At 48.7% G+C, this 19,579-nt stretch overlaps 1 protein-coding gene across 1 annotated transcript; it reads left to right on the top strand.

The window, feature by feature from the left end:
* Window positions 1-7,063: 7,063 nt before the first annotated feature.
* dera (deoxyribose-phosphate aldolase (putative)) lies at window positions 7,064-16,011 on the top strand. The gene is made up of 9 exons (XM_064318947.1): window positions 7,064-7,244; window positions 8,087-8,184; window positions 8,738-8,885; window positions 8,980-9,075; window positions 9,186-9,320; window positions 10,910-11,038; window positions 13,365-13,477; window positions 14,824-14,973; window positions 15,404-16,011. Exons 1-9 carry the CDS (start codon window positions 7,214-7,216, stop codon window positions 15,458-15,460), a joined length of 957 nt encoding a protein of 318 aa, XP_064175017.1. The 5' UTR covers window positions 7,064-7,213; the 3' UTR covers window positions 15,461-16,011.
* The last annotated feature ends 3,568 nt before the right edge of the window (window positions 16,012-19,579 follow it).

Raw genomic sequence — 19,579 nt, 5'->3', positions numbered from 1 at the left:
ATGGGGGGGGGGGAGGGGCGGGGTTGGAGACAGGGGAAATTCCTCTGCTAGATAAAGGTGGTCTCTCTTTCCACTCAAGCTTAAACATCTTATCACCAACAAAAAACTTCTGGATGCATTTGGTTTTGCAATAACAAGACCAAAAACAATATACAGTCACAAGTCAACAAAAATGATTTGTTTTATTTTATTATAAAAATGTTTTTTATTGAAAATTTGGATTGATTAAGAAATGATAGGACAGGAGACTTTAATGAGCTAATAAATGATGTTAAAACTAAAAATGTATAATAACAACAATAGAAAAGGATTAGGTTTCACTTAGTTAAATTCCAACTAATGACTTTCTGAAAATGTGATATAGCCAAAACAAATAGCTGTTTCAGCACTTCTGCAAATTCTGATGATCTGATTGGTTAGTCTCACACTCTGACTCAGTCCGCGTTTCCTGCGTCTCCTGAGTGAGATGTCCTCAGTTCTGCCAGGTCAATGTGCCACGGTGGCTAAAGCGGGCTGTTAGTCCAAACCAGCTGTAGCTCCAGTATAACCCCCCTCCTCCCAGTGTCTGTGAGAGAGACATCCCATAATAACACACTTCCCCCCTCCTCCTAGTGTCTGTGAGAGAGACATCCCATAATAACACACTTCCCCCCTCCTCCCAGTGTCTGTGAGAGAGACATCCCATAATATCACACTTCCCCCCTCCTCCCAGTGTCTGTGAGAGAGACATCCCATAATAACACACTTCCCCCCTCCTCCCAGTGTCTGTGAGAGAGACATCCCATAATAACACACTTCCCCCCTCCTCCCAGTGTCTGTGAGAGAGACATCCCATAATAACACACTTCCCCCCTCCTCCAGTGTCTGTGAGAGAGACATCCCATAATATCACACTTCCCCCCCTCCTCCCAGTGTCTGTGAGAGAGACATCCCATAATATCACACTTCCCCCCTCCTCCCAGTGTCTGTGAGAGAGACATCCCATAATAACACACTTCCCCCCTCCTCCCAGTGTCTGTGAGAGAGACATCCCATAATATCACACTTCCCCTCCCCTCCCAGTGTCTGTGAGAGAGACATCCCATAATATCACACTTCCCCTCCCCTCCCAGTGTCTGTGAGAGAGATTCACTTCAAATGACCTCTAGAAATCAGAATGTCATGCATAATTACTCTTTAACTTTGCATAAACACACATTTCATAATGGTATTCACTGTATCATTTAGCTCTGATATGCCAGCATTCACTTGTGCAAAAAATGGTTTTAAAGACATGCTAGATGAATGCAAAACCCAAGGATTTAATGCAGACGAAGTATAAAACGGTTCTTTCTTTTTATTGGTGTAAATATTTTAGATTTACTCAGTGAAACCTCTGATTGGGGTGGTGGGATCGGAACACAGTTTCACAAAACGGAACTCCCCCGAACCCCCATCTCCACCCCACTGCCCAGACCCCCCTTCCACCCCACCCCAAGAATTCCAGGCATTTCCTCCAGAAGGAGAGAGGGTTGAGAGAAATTGGGTTAAACTTTCGTCCTTCGCTCTTAAAACAAGCGCTGGAGTTTATGGTCTGTGTGCATCAGTGAGAACCTCTGATTGGGTTAGGGTTAGGGTTGTAGGGTCTGTGTGCATCAGTGAGAACCTCTGATTGGGTTAGGGTTAGGGTTGTAGGGTCTGTGTGCATCAGTGAGAACCTCTGATTGGGTTAGGGTTAGGGTTAGGGTTGTAGGGTTGTAGGGTCTGTGTGCATCAGTGAGAACCTCTGATTGGGTTAGGGTTAGGGTTGTAGGGTTGTAGGGTCTGTGTGCATCAGTGAGAACCTCTGATTGGGTTAGGGTTAGGGTTGTAGGGTTGTAGGGTCTGTGTGCATCAGTGAGAACCTCTGATTGGGTTAGGGTTAGGGTTGTAGGGTTGTAGGGTCTGTGTGCATCAGTGAGAACCTCTGATTGGGTTAGGGTTAGGGTTGTAGGTTGTAGGGTCTGTGTGCATCAGTGAGAACCTCTGATTGGGTTAGGGTTAGGGTTGTAGGGTTGTAGGGTCTGTGTGCATCAGTGAGAACCTCTGATTGGGTTAGGGTTAGGGTTGTAGGGTTGTAGGGTCTGTGTGCATCAGTGAGAACCTCTGATTGGGTTAGGGTTAGGGTTAGGGTTGTAGGGTCTGTGTGCATCAGTGAGAACCTCTGATTGGGTTAGGGTTAGGGTTGTAGGGTCTGTGTGCATCAGTGAGAACCTCTGATTGGGTTAGGGTTAGGGTTGTAGGGTTGTAGGGTCTGTGTGCATCAGTGAGAACCTCTGCTCAGCTCACCTGTGACCCCTGCCACAGCCCACGAGCACGCAGAACAACCAGCTGATGCACCATATGCAATATACGCTACCTGTCCTGCACAATACACTGTACTGAGCTAAATTTCACCCCTTTATTAAAGAGGTGATTCATTGATTCATTAACGGATTCATTCCTAGTCAGTGCCCCTCTGTCTGTGAGAATAAAAGAGTCTATGCAGGCTTTGAGTGTCTAAGCCTCATGGCCTAGAGAGGGCTATGAGTCATCTTATTCATAAAGAATATCCCATGCAATGAGTCATCTTATTCATAAAGAATATCCCATGATGCATTGCCAGCTTCAGCATGGTAATGCTGAATAAGGTGAGGGACTGTGTCCCTGTGATTCTGTCTCACACTCCAGCCCTGAGTTAGGTGACACTAGACACCTCCAAAAGTGGGTGGTGTCAGGTTACCCCGCCCCCACCACACCTGCTGCTTGTCCTCTCCTCTTCCACACTGCCTGTGCTCTGTGTGTGTGTGTGTGTGTGAGAGTGTGTGTGTGTGTGTGAGAGTGTGTGAGTGTGTGTGTGTGCGTGTGTGTGAGAGTGCGAGTGTGTGTGTGTGTGTGTGTAGTTGTGGTGCAGAGCTGGCTATGACTCACTGGGCAGTAGGCCACTCTGAAGAACAGAGTCATCGAGGAGTAATTTCCTTCTGTTCCTCTGACTCATTTTGGTTTCAGTTTCCTACTCGCCCCCCCATGCCCCCTCCCCCATACGCCCCCTTCCACCTCCGGCTCCTCCCGCCTGACTGCCCCCTGCTTCACAGGCTTAAAAAATGAGCTAATTTTAATGAGTGGCAGGTTTACTCAGAAACGAAACAGCATCAGCAAGAATCATCAAAACAACCAGTCAATCTGAAACCCCTTCAGCTCTCTCTCCTCTCTCTCCTTTTTCTCCTTTCTCCTCTCCTCTCTCCTCTCTCTCCTCTTTCCTCTCTCCTAGCGCACGCTAACGCAGCTGTAAAGGTGAGCAGAGTTCTGCGCACAGGTGGGCTGTTTTAATGCTGGGGGGGGGCTGAGAGCGGTCTGTTATGACACACACTTCACGTGTCACGTTTGTACAGCTGCCCCCCCCACCCCCCCATTTCTGACCCTGCAAACAAACTGCGGGACGGATCCTGAATCACCCACAAAGTATTTGGAGCCATTCAGACGGGCTGGTGACTCACTGGCGGGAGGTTCGGGTTTGTCCTAACATGGCCCCGGGCGAGCAGAGGTGACCATAGGCGCTGGCTTAGTGCTGGGTTAGTGCTGGGTCACAGGAAGCGAGACACCAGCATCCTTCCCTTCTGTCGTCCCTTCCTCTGTCCAGAACAGAGCTATCTACACTGGGGGTCCACTCCACTCTGTTTACCCACAATTCCCCATGCTTCCAGACACCCAACCACCCATCCAGACTGTCCTTCACCTTTAAAAAAAATTATAAAATCTGACTCAAAACAGAAAAGTGAATGGCCTGTGTTGCTGGCTCTGTGTACTGAATGGCCTGTGTTGCTGGCTCTGTGTTCTGCCTGTGTTCCTGGCTCTGTGTACTGAATGGCCTGTGTTGCTGGCTCTGTGTTCTGCCTGTGTTCCTGGCCCTGTGCGCTGCCTGTGTTGCTGGCTCTATGCGCAGTTGAAGCATGCCGGGCTTGTTCAGGGCTTATATTAAAGAGGAATGACTCACTCCGAGTGCCAAACTCAGACCAGATGGAGGGGAAAGGCAGGAGCCAAAATTAGAAAGAAAAAGAGATCCCCTGGCCCTGCGTAATGTGCATTCCTCCCCCCGTTCCCAGACCGGCGTCCTCCTCTCAGATCCCGTCCAGCCTCCCGACCGCCATTAACGCAATAATGTCTCCAACGGGCCTGCTCAACCACTTTCAGCCTTCACTCCAGCCTCCTGCCTACCAGTCACAACATGGACGCCACACATCCACTGCCCGCTCCGTACGTACTCTCTCTGTAATTATGTGCACGTCTACTGGCAATAAGTTACTTGTTTTTCTCACATGTTGAAACTGTTTTGAATGGATACATTTTTTTTGTAAGACACCCTGAAGCTCCACCCAACAGATCTAAAGCAACTGACCAGATGGCACACACATTTTTGGCTGTTGATATCTGTATTTGGCACGAGAACCTAGTTGTCATGAAGTAAAACAAAAAAAAAAAGGCACTGGGAAGTTTATTGATCTCTGACTTGAATCCATGTCTTTGAATTTTATATATGTTTGGTCTGTCAGGGGAAAATAAATATTGAAAAAAGATGCAGTTTAATTTAAACAGCTGAGCCCTCCCAACTGCACCGTCCGTCACTGAGCTGGGGGGCGTTCACAGGACAGGTCTTTCAGTCCGTTAGCAGACTCCCCCTGCCCCACATTCACTGGCGCTGTGGGGGTCCCCTTTGCCGTCCTGGGGAGATTCTGTTTGCCCCCCGGTAGTCCCATTTGCCCCCTGGTAGTCCCGTTTGCCCCCCTCTCCCAGAGACTGGGTTTTTAAAGGTTAAGGCCTCATACACACACACACACACACACACACACCTGGCTGCTGCGATTAGTAGGCTGTATTGTTTGATATTCCATGCACCTATTTTTGTATTCTTGTTTGACCATCAAACACCAAAAGCGAAATAGTTTTTGTGTGAACAAAGTACATACATTCTTAAAAGTCAAAGATAGTCTAATTGTGCACACTGGCCAGTGTGATCCGCGCTAGAAGGCGTTCCAGGATTAAACCTGTTGCAGTCTGGTGGAGTCGCATGCCATCTAGTGGAAATTATTACATACTGCAACCTTTGCTTGAAAATGAGGTTCTCAAGCGTCAATTTCATAAAATATATAGTATTCCATGATAATCTTAGCAGCAGTCATATAACCTATATATATCAACATGAGTAATTCCAAGGATTATTATTGTTGTTGTTATTATTATTATTATTATTATTATTATTATTAATTAGTCAATGAAATACTATTTATAATTCCAAAAACTGATTGTAATGACATAAAGACCATGAACAGAAACATATTTATTTGATGAGGTAAGTTTTGGAAAAAGTCAGCACAAAATTACCATTTAATTAATGATTAAGTTAAATCAATATTTAAATTAAATTAATAATTATTTAATTAATGGGTAAAAAGTAATTAAAAGGGTCTTCAGGAGGTATTATTAATATCATAAATATAGTTTATACATTCAATCACAGCCAGCTGCTATTCTTTCTGATTTCATTTTGCTTTAAAATAACAAGAAACAGCTACAATTATATGAGAGGAGGGAGGTTTATCCTCTATCATTTTAGAGATTTTAACTAAGACCATAAAACATCACAGTGAGCTTTCTCAACTGTATGTTTTCCATAATATTGTGCGAGGGAACCATGGTTACAGGAAACGGCGGAACGGCCTGGCAGAAGCGTTAGCTCCCTGGCCGCGTTTATGTACATCCCCGATGCACGGCTCGCTGGAATGCAACGGTTCCACAGAACATTAAACCTGACGGGGTCAGATTTCAAACGCTCAGCACAATAAATACGAGCTGGCCATAGATCAGCATGTGAAACGATCCCGTTATATTTATTTGGTACAGAAACTGAGAAAGTAAAAACAGACCCGTTCCATGTTGGAGCAGGGAATCCGTCTTGAAGAATTCCAGAGTCCTAAGATGACATCAGCCCACAGACATGTGTTACCGTGTTGTTTCTTGTTGCTCTCGATAGGAGAATAGAAAGTGTTGCAGGAAGTCTCAAAAGGTTAAAAAAAAGTTGTGTAAGTCCCTCTGGATACGAGCGTCTGCTCAAAGCTTGTAATGTAATGTAAAGCAGTCATGGACCTGACGGTGTTCATCAAACAGGTCCCAGAAACAAACACATTTCTCCTGTGACATCACAGAAGTGTAAACGCTTACCTCTCATCACATGTCAGCCTATGCTTCTGGGTGGCCCACATACAATATTGATGGTGCACTGGAGTGGGTTGTCTACATACCGATTTGTGTACATGACTGTGATTTAGCGAGTGGAAAGTATTCCCTCAAACGGCCATCTTGGTGGAGAAGAAGGCTTTTGTAGGCTGACAGTCAGGTCAAAGATCATGTTATATGGTTACTTCAGATTTTGGGAATGCTCTATGTTATTGTTAATGTTTTAGGGTATGCCATTGTGCTTAAAGTCAATGCTTCTGTGTTCAACTTTCTTATGTCCACCGCTCTACCTGGATATTAAAGCCAATGGCTTCTTCAAAAAACGTTTAGTTGAAATGTTTTGCTTGACATTTTGAAGAGATTTCATTGTCTAGTACATAAACTATACACATGTACTGGGAGTTGTACATTTAAATATTATATTGAAATTGTCATGCGTTCAACATTGAATTCAAAGTAAAAATAAAATAAAATAAATTAAACAAAAATGGTTCCGTGTCTATATTGACTCAGTATTGCAGTGAGAAGGTTTTTCTATTTTTTGTAAATGAAGCCGGCTGCCATAAGAAAGGGACTTGAAGTTCAGAATCACCCTCAAATTCCAAAAAAAGTGAGGCTGTGTAAAATATTAACTACTGTTGGGAAGAAACTGGGAGCCAAAGGACAATTTTAAACACTCTGCACTTTACAATGTTTATACTGTAAATACTTATCTATAAAGTCTTAGCACTGGAGTTACGCAAAACTTCAATATCCCGAACAAACATCATAATGACCGGAACTTTCATACCAAATCCGTGAAAAATGTAACCCACTGCATGTTTCTCTGACTATAGATCTCGGAAGTGACGGCGGTATGTACAGGAAGTACTGATCTAGTGAGCTGTGGGTGCTCTGCACAGCTGCTATTCGGAGCTGTTGGTTTTGTGGGGCTTTCTTGCAGTTTGAAGTGCCCCGAAAAGCGGTTGAGTGGATTAATTTCACCATGTCTGCTAGAAACCCAGGAATGGAGCTTGGTAAGCGCTTAGTCCCTGTCTGTCGGTGAAAATGCCATAAATTACCGGCTGGAATGAATGCTGGCTAGCTAGTTAGCCAGCATTTGATCTGTAGCACTTGGCTAAGTTTGACACATGGGCGAACGAGCTGGGTAACTTCAGTTCGTCGGCAAACCAGATGGCACGATTTGTATTCAGATTCTTTTTAGGCTTATTTGTTCTCTCTCCGCTTCGTTGCTAACGTAAATCAAGTTCGCTTTTGAGCAGAGGTAGGATCTAGCCGAAAATATTAAATAAAAGCCACAAACTCAGCTACAGTGCACAACATCAGTAATGTAAGTGAATCGTAATCCGTAATCTCTGGGACTCGCTGAGAGTATGCCACATTTCCATTTCAGATTGTCACTGAACATTATTCCATGGGGCGAAAACGCTTCCCAAGCTGATTGAAGTCGCAGTAGCATTTTTTTTTCGGCCACGGATTGTTAATATTTAACATGCTAGATAAACGGGACAGAAAGACATGGTGGAAAAGTGCACGACTCTGTAATTGTGCATCTGCCGTGAAGACCAAGCCGTAGTTAATGTGCTTCACATGAGTTTGATTGTGCAGAAAACATGTGATCTGAGGGGGGGGTCAGGGCCTTCTCAAGACCGTTGTCTGACACACAAGCACTCACCGAAGAATTATACTTTATACAAAGTTTGGGGGAATTGTTTTTTTTTGGTCCCATTTCGTTGCCAGTCTCTACTGGATGTTACTTTTTACATTTGTAGTTCTTGTGAATAATGAGAGGCCAGGTAACTGTGCTGAACCCTGGCTTGTGCACTGATTCGTTTGCTGTGTGCGTTCCCATCGGCAGACCTGGAGTGGGTCTCCAGGGTGCGAGTGAACACTCAGGCGGTTCTGAAGAGAGCCCAGCAGATCCAGGGCCGCAAGCTGGTGAAGAAGCAGTGGGAGGTGAGCGCGGCAGATCGGCTGGGGCTGCTTCCAAACGGGGCTTCTCCGAGCCGACACACCTGCTGTCCTCTCCCTGCTTTAACCCTACGTAGGTTAAGCAGGTCTTTTTGGAATGTTCAGTGTTCTAGAACGCCACTGTTTTCAGTCACCAGCAGTGATTGTGACATCAGCATTAGAATGTTCAGTTAAGAACATTCTGATCACATATTTGTGATCTGAACTCAAATGGTAAATGGACTGCATTTATATTGCGCTTTTATCCGAAGCGCTTAACAATTGATGCCTCTCATTCGCCAGAGCAGTTAGGGGTTAGGTGTCTTGCTCAGGGACACTTCGACACGCCCAGGCCGGGGTTAATGTTAGTAAGCTGACCAGGCCCGTGGCATCACTGTTTGCACAGGGGTTGATGGACTGGCTGCAGTTTAACTGGCATCCGGTCAGCAGTGTTCAGTCCTTTATGCTGGTTTGGCTGCCATGTTGTCTGCATTTTTACTGACCCCCAGCCAGCGCTGCCTGAAAACCCCTTTACCCAGCATGCTCTCTGCTCCCGCAGGCGGCCTGGCTCCTCCGGGCAGTGACCTGCATCGACCTGACGACCCTCGCCGGTGATGACACGCCCTCCAATGTCCACCGCTTGTGCCTGAAAGCCACGCAGCCGGTGCGCTGTGACCTCCTGAAGGCCATGGACATGCAGGATAAAGGTACTGCGCTGGAGAGCTCCTCTGCGCCTCCCCGTCTCCCTGCTCTGTGCTGGAGTAGCCTGCATGTCTCCACCACCCGTGTGTGTGTTTGCAGGCATCACCACGGCCGCAGTGTGTGTGTACCCCTCTCGTGTGGCCGACGCTGTGAAGTCCCTGAAGGCTGCCAACTCCAGCCTGCCTGTGGCCTCAGGTGAGAGGGCGGGGGTGCGTGGGTGTGTACCTCTCGCTGTGTGTGCGGTTCGTGTGAAAGTCTGACTCCGCCCCCCCCATCCCGCTAACCCGCTAACTCTGCTCTGGCAGTGGCGACGGGGTTCCCCGCGGGTCAGACGCCGCTGAAGACGCGGCTGGAGGAGGTGCGCCTGGCCGTGCAGGACGGGGCCGGCGAGATCGACATCGTCATCAACCGCACGCTCGCCCTCACCGCACAGTGGGAAGGTAGCCACCAGGGGGCGCCAAAACTCCATTAATTATTTTTAAAAATGTCACTGTAGTGGGTTTGAGAAGGGCATGATGAGCCGCGTTTCCACCGCAGGAACTATACCCCGGAACTAGGAACCTTTTGAGGAACTCAGTGCGTTTCCACCGCAGGAACTAGGGTCTAAATTTAGTTCTGGGGGCTTTGTTTTACCCCCCAAAACGTTCCTGCTCGGGGGGTAGTACTTTCCGAAAGTACAGGAACCTTTTGGGTGGAGCTTGCAGCGCTGAACATTTCTGATTGGTCGAGTACTCGTAGCATTTGTGTTGTATTTATTTTCCGCCATTACCCGCCATGTTTGAAAATATGCAGCGGCAAACCAATTTATTTTCATAATAACAAATCAAACTTGTATGTTATGCGGCGCAGTAGCCTACTTTTGGTTATAGCCTGTCAACGTCTTGGAATTATAACGTGTGCTCTTCTGTTCTTTTCTTGCTTTAGTATTCGTTTTATAAAATGCTAAGCATTCGTGCTGGGACAGCATATTACGTAGGCTACCAAAACATTCAAACGGATTAATTCGGTTGCTGAATATTTTCTTCCGGATTTTCCTTGTTAGCCCGTTGTAATTGACTCAAAACGTTTGATACAGTTATGTGAGATATGCGGTAGTTCTGCATAATTAACATTGGTGATACAGTACAAGCAAACTGGAAATCACCTTCCGCACTTTTTATCCGGGTAAAATAACAGGTTAATTCTAGTAATCTTCCCTTTAGCTTTTTCAGACTGCCGTAATTTTACTCATTTTTACTGCCATTTTTCAATTCCACGAAAAGACCAGGAAGACTATGGACTCATTTATGGTGCATGGTTCGCATCTGGAGGGCACACTTCGCTGCTCGGCTAGCAGTAACTTCGAAGGAAAGCAAACGGTGGCTGTACCAATACTAATTTACATTTTCACGCAAGTCCGAGTTTTCGTTCTATTCTTGTCATTTTGCGATTAGCCTATATGGAATTGACGACGAGAAAGTAATAAAACAGCAAATTGTTTACAACGTGTGCATGTTTTCTGCTGTTAATGAATGTGTTTGAGAGGATATATGAAAATCAATAAATACAAAAGTAACCATATATAGTCATTGTTGGTAACCCGTTGTATATAAGTGGAATAAACCCCTCCGGGCTGTCCCGGTTATTAGAAAATAATGTAGGCTACTTCGGTGGTAATATGGGGTTACAGAAGAAATCATATGACAGATGGACCGACGACAACGTCAGTGGGCTAATTTGCCTAATCTTCGCGGTACTTTAGACCCCGGTGGAAACGCAGACAACCATTGGCTGAAGGAACCTTTTAGTTCCTGGTAACGTAGTTCCTGGGACTGAAAGTTCCGGGTAATTTTGGTGGAAACGCGGCTATGGATGGGTGGGTGGATGGCAGGTCTGAGAGGGGCACAGCGGGCGCTGAGCGTTTGGGCCCATCTCTCCTCAGCGCTGTGTGGTGGGTGGGGGGCGGGGGGTTGGCATGGCGGGTGAGAGGCAGGTGGGGGTGGGGGTGGGGTAGAGACAGACGCTGAGTGTTTGGGCCCCTCTCCCTCAGAGCTGTACCAGGAGCTCCAGCAGTTCCGGGAGGCCTGTGGTGAGGCGCACATGAAGAGCATCCTGGCCGTGGGGGAGCTGGGCTGCTTCAGCACCGTGTACCGGGCCAGCCTGGTCGCCATGATGGCGGGTGAGAGCGCCGACCGCCCGAAACTATGGTCCCGTAAAACAGAGCTTCTAAAAAGGCCATTCCAGAGGGTTTAGAGTCTCTACTGCAGCTCACCAAGCTGAGCATTACTGAGCTGATCATTACTGAATGCTCTTGTGTGCTGCTCTTCTGCTAACCATGATTCTGTCCAATTATTTATCTCTAATCTCTTTAAATTGGCTAATGAGCTGTTGTGCTGGCTGACAATTAAACGATTTGACTTCCTTCTTGTGCATTGTACACATTTTGTTTAGATAATTTTTGCATTTGTAATGAATCCTTGCCATTCATATTGATCTTCAGTATCAATCTTTTTTTGATGCATCATTGATGTGCTCATATCATAACTTATTCAGAAATGCCCTGTAGATTATGCTGAATTATGGGTTGATAATCATGGGTTGAGGGGACTGAAGAACCTTATTCACGTCCTGCGGGATGATTTCAGAATGGCACGTGCAGTTTGCCTGTGTGGCCACTGCGTGGCGCTGTTGCCCAGCTGTTGAGCGCTGCCGGGCTCCCCAGAGTGGCCGCAGTGAGACGCGCAGACAGCGACTGTGTGCTTAACTAATAATCACATTTTAAGCCGATTAGAGCGCCAAATTGTCTGCTGGCCTGATAGAGATCATTATTAAAATGCATTGCTTTCGTGGCCCCGCTCAGCTCTTAATCTCCCCTTGTTTCTATGAATCCCGGATGAGATTTCTGAAATTGAATAATAATTTGATCCATTAATCTCCGAAGCCGGCAATTTCGCTCCGCTCTCCCAGCAGCCTCGGCGGCCGGCGAATGAATGGAGCTTCATTACTGTCGCCCGCGTTTAATAACCATTATCCATTATCACGTAATTAAGACTCCCCATAACGAATCTTAAGGACAATGCCAGTCTGAGGGAGGCGTCGGAGGGGGGGGGGGCGACAGGCAAAAATACATAGAACATCTCTTTAATGAACTGGAAAATGTTCATCTTGTTCTGTTGGGTAATGAGGTGCCGAACTGCCATTAGAGCAGCCGCCCAGCAGAAGGGGCTGATTTTTATACGTCCCCGGTTTGTGGTTAATCCATTAACGGCGTCGTTTCATCTTCTATTTTTAATCGGGGAGCTGATTAAACTTCATTTTCCCCTCTTCGGCTGTGAAGAAAGGAAAATAATGAAGCGCTTTATTGATGAACAGTTACGCGCCTCCTGTTGCCTGTCAGGAGCAGCATATGTTCCGCTAAAACCACGAATACAGTAAATCTCCGCTACTGTGCCCCTCACATCCTGATTACAGTAAATCTCCGCTACTGTGCCCCTCTCACATCCTGATTACATTAAATCTCCGCTACTGTGCCCCTCTCACATCCTGATTACAGTAAATCTCCGCTACTGTGCCCCTCACATCCTGATTACAGTAAATCTCCGCTACTGTGCCCCTCACATCCTGATTACAGTAAATCTCCGCTACTGTTCCCCTCTCACATCCTGATTACAGTAAATCTCCGCTACTGTGCCCCTCACATCCTGATTACAGTAAATCTCCACTACTGTGCCCCTCTCACATCCTGATTACAGTAAATCTCCGCTACTGTGCCCCTCTCACATCCTGATTACAGTAAGTCTCCGCTACTGCGCCCCCTCACATCCTGATTAGGGTAAATCACCGTTTCTCCCTGCCCCCTCACATCCTGATTACAGTAAATCACTGTTTCTCCCTGCCCCCTCACATCCTGATTACAGTAAATCACCGCTTCTCCCTGCCCCTCTCACATCCTGATTACAGTAAATCACCGCTTCTCCCTGCCCCTCTCACATCTTGATTACAGTAAATCACCGTTTCTCCCTGCCCCCTCACATCCTGATTACAGTAAATCACTGTTTCTCCCTGATCCGATGCCTCTCTCACATCCAGAATGAAGCTTGTAGCAGGATGGCGCAGTAAGTCCTCCTCCATGGTGGGGTCTCAGCCTCTCCTGGCTGTGTTTAGTCTCTGATTGTGTAATTGGCAGCAGGGCTCATTTGGCTGTAGAAGTTAAGTAAGCATTTAAAGTGGACAAGCTCTGCAACGTGTGTCCCACAATTAACCCCAGTACTGCCAGAACAGGTGAATGCCACAGTGTGTGTGTGTGTGTGTTTGTGTGTGTGTGTGTGTGTGTGTGTGCTCACACAAAACTGTCTCATGCAACCATGCACACACACTCACACATGCAAGCACACACTCACACACACACACTCACTATTGTCTTGTGGTTTCTGTGGATGCTTGTCTGAGGCGTATCTCAGGTTGAAGGTAGAATGTGATCTCTTTCTCTCTCTCTCTACAAACAGGCTCAGACTTCATCAAAACCTCGACAGGAAAGGAAACGATCAATGCCACCTACCCGGTTGCCATAGTGATGGCGAGGGCCATCCGGGATTACTTCCTGCGAACCGGGCACAAGGTATAAGCCCACGATATTCACTTCCTGCCTCAGTAATAATAATAATAATGGTAATAATTATAATCATCATCATCGCAGTAATAATAATGATCTTCATTTGTACATTGCTGCATTATGCAAATGCAGAATGTGATTCACTCATGGCTTTGTGGGAGGAGTCAGGCAATGCCGTGTGTGATTGGAGGGTTGTTGATGGATTGGCGTGTCTGATTGGTGGTTATTGATGGATTGGCGTGTCTGATTGGTGGTTGTTGATGGATTGGCATGTGATTGGTGGTTGTTGATGGATTGGCAGGTGATTGGCAGGTTGTTGGTGGATTGGTGGGTTGTTGGTGGATTGGCGTGTCTGATTGGTGGTTGTTGATGGATTGGCAGGTGATTGGTGGGTTGTTGGTGGATTGGCGTGTCTGATTGGTGGGTTGTTGGTGGATTGGCATCTGATTGGTGGGTTGTTGATGGATTGGCATGTGATTGGTGGTTGTTGATGGATTGGCATCTGATTGGTGGTTGTTGATGGATTGGCATGTGATTGGTGGGTTGTTGGTGGATTGGCGTGTCTGATTGGTGGGTTGTTGATGGATTGGCATGTGATTGGTGGTTGTTGGTGGATTGGCAGGTGATTGGTGGGTTGTTGGTGGATTGGCGTGTCTGATTGGTGGGTTGTTGGTGGATTGGCGTGTCTGATTGGTGGGTTGTTGATGGATTGGCATGTGATTGGTGGTTGTTGGTGGATTGGCATGTGATTGGTGGTTGTTGGTGGATTGGCGTGTCTGATTGGTGGTTGTTGATGGATTGGCGTGTGATTGGTGGTTGTTGGTGGGTTGTTGGTGGATTGGCGTGTCTGATTGGTGGTTGTTGATGGATTGGCAGGTGATTGGTGGTTGTTGATGGATTGGCACGTCTGATTGGTGGTTGTTGATGGATTGGCAGGTGATTGGTGGGTTGTTGGTGGATTGGCGTGTCTGATTGGTGGTTGTTGGTGGATTGGCAGGTGATTGGTGGTTGTTGATGGATTGGCATGTGATTGGTGGTTGTTGATGGATTGGCGTGTCTGATTGGTGGGTTGTTGATGGATTGGCAGGTGATTGGTGGTTGTTGATGGATTGGCAGGTGATTGGTGGTTGTTGATGGATTGGCAGGTGATTGGTGGGTTGTTGGTGGATTGGCGTGTCTGATTGGTGGGTTGTTGATGGATTGGCATGTGATTGGTGGTTGTTGATGGATTGGCATGTGATTGGTGGTTGTTGATGGATTGGCATGTGATTGGTGGTTGTTGATGGATTGGCAGGTGATTGGTGGTTGTTGATGGATTGGCAGGTGATTGGTGGTTGTTGATGGATTGGCAGGTGGGGTTTAAGCCGGCCGGGGGCATCCGCACGGCCAAAGACTCGCTGGTGTGGCTGACCCTGATGAAGGAGGAGCTGGGCGAGGAGTGGATGGGACCCCACCTGTTCCGGCTGGGGGCCAGCACCCTGCTGGCGGACATCGAGAGACAGGTGAGAGAGAGAGGGGCGGGCGGGCGAGATAAGGGCTGGGTGGGGTTCTGAGCCCTCAGCATCCATATTGAGGCACAGTCAGTCGCCATGGTAGCAGCCCCCCCCGGATGGGAGATGCCCGTGGCTCTGCTCTGGGCAGAATGACCGCCTCACCCCTGGAGTCTGTCACACACACACGGCTCTCTGCACTGTCGTGTGCGCGTGTGCGTGTGCGTGTGCGTGTGCGCGTGCGCATGCGTGCGTGCGTGTGTGTGCGAGCGAGCGCGTGTGCGAGCGCGTAAAGGCCTTCCCTCTGTGCTGTGAAGCTGAGGGAGTCCTGGGCTCGTCTAATGAACGCATTCTCCCCTCTCTCTAATTAATTATTCATGAGCGTGTTTCTCAGCTTGTGTGTACACATGGGGTCTGTTCTGATTCGTCCCTGTCTTCACAGGTCTACCATCATGTGACTGGGCGCTACGCGGCCTACCAGGAGCTGCCCCTGGCCTGACCCCGCCCCGCCCAGACCTTGCCCTCACCTCACCTGGGCTGCAGGTGACCCACAGACCCACCGCACGGGACAGCCCCTCACCTGTACTGTTGGGAACAGGCTCGCCTCCACATGCCAAAATACACCAGGTTTACTGAAACGGACTGAAAAGTGATCGAAGTGAAGTTCAAAGTCGTGATGAAGTGATTGTGTGATGTGGGGTGTGTGTTAGTCCAGGGGTGAATGCGTGTTGAGGTGTATTTACTCAGAGCTGATGTACACGCTCCCTACACCCACACACACGCTGCAGGCTACATAAAAAGGACTTTTAAGGATTTATTTCTGTTTAAATCGATGAGATGTCAGACTCGTGCCTTGGCTCTGTGCTAGTTGATCATTTTGCCTAGTCTTCAGAGATGTTGATGGAAGGTCAATGTGCTGTATGATATTATTCTAATGTTTGTGTAATTATGGATATGCTGACTAAGAAAGATCAACAGTCAAAATTAATATAATGAAGAACATTCCTTAGCCCCCATAGCACTAATGAAATAAAGAAATGAATAATTTTATTATTTGTGTGAGTTTTGATTTGGCAGGGAAAACAGCTGGAATTAATTTTAATGTATACAGGACTACACTGTTTCCAGATTTTGACATGTTTTTATTGAGGTATGCATAAAGCGTGTTTGCAGCAGTGATATGACCCTGTGTATGAAGTGCTTATACTTCAGGATGTAAACCCTTTGCTCATTAGAGTGACATTTACTGGCCTAAAGTTACACATCAGATCATTTTACTAATGTTTTCCACCTCTTCATTTATGTACTTGGGAGATTTGGTGGTGTCGTTTAAAAAACAAAAAAAAAAAACTTTTTTTCTTGCTCAGTGCGTGCTGTTGCTTCACTTGGATGTGTCTCTAAGTGTTCTAAGAATGATGGGATTCCTGATTTTTTTTAGAATCCTGATTTTAAGGTGAGAATAGGAGATTAATTGAGTGAGTTCAAATGGACTTTTTCAAAGACTTCAGCTGGGTCCTGAAACTCAGACTTCTCCCCCTCCCTCCTGCTGTTGTTTAGTGTCGGTGTGGGAGGGCTTGTCCTTGACTGTGTGATGGGGGGGGAGCCGGGGAGGAGATGGCAGCCTGGTTATGGTGCTCTGAGGAGCTCGGGACCGAGCGGGTGGGGGGGGGGGCTTGGGGGGCTTGGGGGCTTGGGCAGACTCTGGAGTCGCGCTGTCCGGGAGGAACGGAACACACCTGGTGTCGCTTTAATAAGCGTCCCCCCGGAAACATAACTCCACTTTCTGTCTGCAGGAAGCGGCCCCAGACCGGCCCCACAGGCGGGGGGGGGGCTCTGCTCACAGAGCGCCGGCCCCACAGACGGGGGGGGGGGGCTGCTCACAGAGCGCGTTCTGAGAGGGAGGTGGACTCACGGGTCTGAGAGTGTGAGCTTTCTCTGTGTGTCTGTGGTGTGAAACTTTCTGGAAAGTTCTGTGAGTGTGATTTTTATTTATTTATTGATGAGCAGGCTGGTGTGTGCAGAGCTGCAGTGGTTTTGTGGGGGGTTGTTCAGGAGGTCTGGGACTGTGTTGAGTCGGCCTGGCTGAGCTCCCTCCTCCTCCTCCTCCTCCTCCTCCTCCTCCTCGGCTGACCTGGTGGAGCTGACGCTGTCAAACCCGTCCAGAGCAGAAAAGCCACGCGAGGAGAAGAAAAGAAAAGATTGATTTTTCTTTCCTCCTCTTTTCTTTTCTGGCAGATCAAACAGGCCTGGGCCTGGAGAAGCGGCACCGGGCCCTAAAGGGGGAGAGGGGGCAAGCTCTCTGTCTGTGTGCCCCCTCTGGCCCAGTCCACTGAGCCTGAAAGCAGGCGTTTGATTGGCCCGGGACCGAGCTGCGTCCCATGGGCGGGGCAGGCTCTGCATACGGAAAGGGGAGCGGGTGGGGCCCCCTCCTGACAAATGGCGTCACTCAGATTGATTGGCTTTCTGAAGCTTTATTTTTCTCACGGATGTTTAGGGCGAGGAGATCGCTCAGCGGTGCGGCGGTGAGAAATGGCCCTTCTCCGAGCCGCGGTCGCACGGACCCCGTTTACCACGCCGGACTGACCCGGGAGGCCGGCGTATCCGCCGCGCGGCGGCTGCTCGTTATTCCTGCTGATGTCAGTGTGTCACGCTGCTGGCGCATTCATAACCCGTCAGACGCGGTGTGTTTCACACAGGCTTATACATGAGTGCGAATCTGTTCCGTTCCCATCATGCATTTCTTTGGGTGCGTGTCATATTGAGTGATCGGGTACAGGCATGCCTCATGTTTTATAATAAGGTTTTGAGATGTATTGCATATTTATTCCATATCTAAAAAGACTGAGGTGCCAGTGTAGGTAATAATCAGACGTGGATTCATAGGGGAATTACAGTGGCACAATCTCCTTGCTAGCAGAGCAGCAACGACAGCAACAATGGCGCGCGTGGCTAACATCACACGTCTAAAATGAAGCGACTATGGTAGTGCGGCTAAAGCAGTGCATGGCTAAGCTAACGTGGCTAAAGCAGCTATAGTGATGTGCGGCTAAGGTAACGTAGCTATAGCGGTGTGCGGCTAAGGTAACGTAGCTATAGTGATGTGTGGGGCGGATGGTAGTGTGTGGGGCGGATGGTAGTGTGTGGGGCGGATGGTAGTGTGTGAGGTGGATGGTAATGTGTGGGGTGGATGGTAGTGTGTGGGGCGGATGGTAGTGTGTGGGGCGGATGGTAGTGTGTGGGGCGGATGGTAATGTGTGGGGTGGATGGTAGTGTGTGGGGCGGATGGTAATGTGTGGGGTGGATGGTAATGTGTGGGGCGGATGGTAGTGTGTGGGGCGGATGGTAGTGTGTGGGCGGATGGTAATGTGTGGGGCGGATGGTAGTGTGTGGGGCGGATGGTAATGTGTGGGGCGGATGGTAGTGTGTGGGGCGGATGGTAGTGTGTGGGGTGGATGGTAGTGTGTGGGGCGGATGGTAGTGTGTGGGGCGGATGGTAACGTGTGAGGTGGATGGTAACGTGTGGGGCGGATGGTAGTGTGTGAGGTGGATGGTAATGTGTGAGGTGGATGGTAATGTGTGGGGTGGATGGTAATGTGTGGGGTGGATGGTAATGTGTGGGGCGGATGGTAATGTGTGGGGAGGATGGTAGTGTGTGGGGCGGATGGTAGTGTGTGAGGTGGATGGTAACGTGTGGGGCGGATGGCGGATGGTAGTGTGTGGGGTGGATGGTAGTGTGTGGGGCGGATGGTAGTGTGTGGGGCGGATGGCGGATGGTAACGTGTGGGGCGGATGGTAATGTGTGGGGCGGATGGTAGTGTGTGGGGTGGATGGCGGATGGTAGTGTGTGGGGCGGATGGTAGTGTGTGGGGCGGATGGTAGTGTGTGGGGCGGATGGTAATGTGTGGGGCGGATGGTAGTGTGTGGGGCGGATGGTAGTGTGTGGGGCGGATGGTAGTGTGTGGGGCGGATGGTAATGTGTGGGGCGGATGGTAGTGTGTGGGGCGGATGGTAGTGTGTGGGGCGGATGGTAGTGTGTGGGGCGGATGGTAGTGTGTGGGGCGGATGGTAGTGTGTGGGGCGGATGGTAGTGTGTGGGGCGGATGGTAGTGTGTGGGGCGGATGGTAATGTGTGGGGAGGATGGTAGTGTGTGGGGCGGATGGTAGTGTGTGGGGCGGATGGTAACGTGTGGGGTGGATGGTAACGTGTGGGGTGGATGGTAACGTGTGGGGCGGATGGTAACGTGTGAGGTGGATGGTAACGTGTGAGGCGGATGGTAATGTGTGAGGTGGATGGTAATGTGTGGGGAGGATGGTAGTGTGTGGGGAGGATGGTAGTGTGTGGGGCGGATGGTAGTGTGTGGGGCGGATGGTAGTGTGTGGGGTGGATGGTAGTGTGTGGGGCGGATGGTAGTGTGTGGGGCGGATGGTAATGTGTGGGGCGGATGGTAATGTGTGGGGCGGATGGTAGTGTGTGAGGTGGATGGTAGTGTGTGGGGTGGATGGTAGTGTGTGGGGCGGATGGTAGTGTGTGGGGCGGATGGTAGTGTGTGGGGTGGATGGTAGTGTGTGGGGCGGATGGTAATGTGTGGGGAGGTTGGTAATGTGTGAGGCGGATGGT

Source organism: Anguilla rostrata, chromosome 19 (genome assembly GCF_018555375.3).
Source record: "Anguilla rostrata isolate EN2019 chromosome 19, ASM1855537v3, whole genome shotgun sequence".
Taxonomy (NCBI): Eukaryota; Metazoa; Chordata; class Actinopteri; order Anguilliformes; family Anguillidae; genus Anguilla; species Anguilla rostrata.
This window is presented reverse-complemented; position numbering and strand designations above follow the sequence as displayed.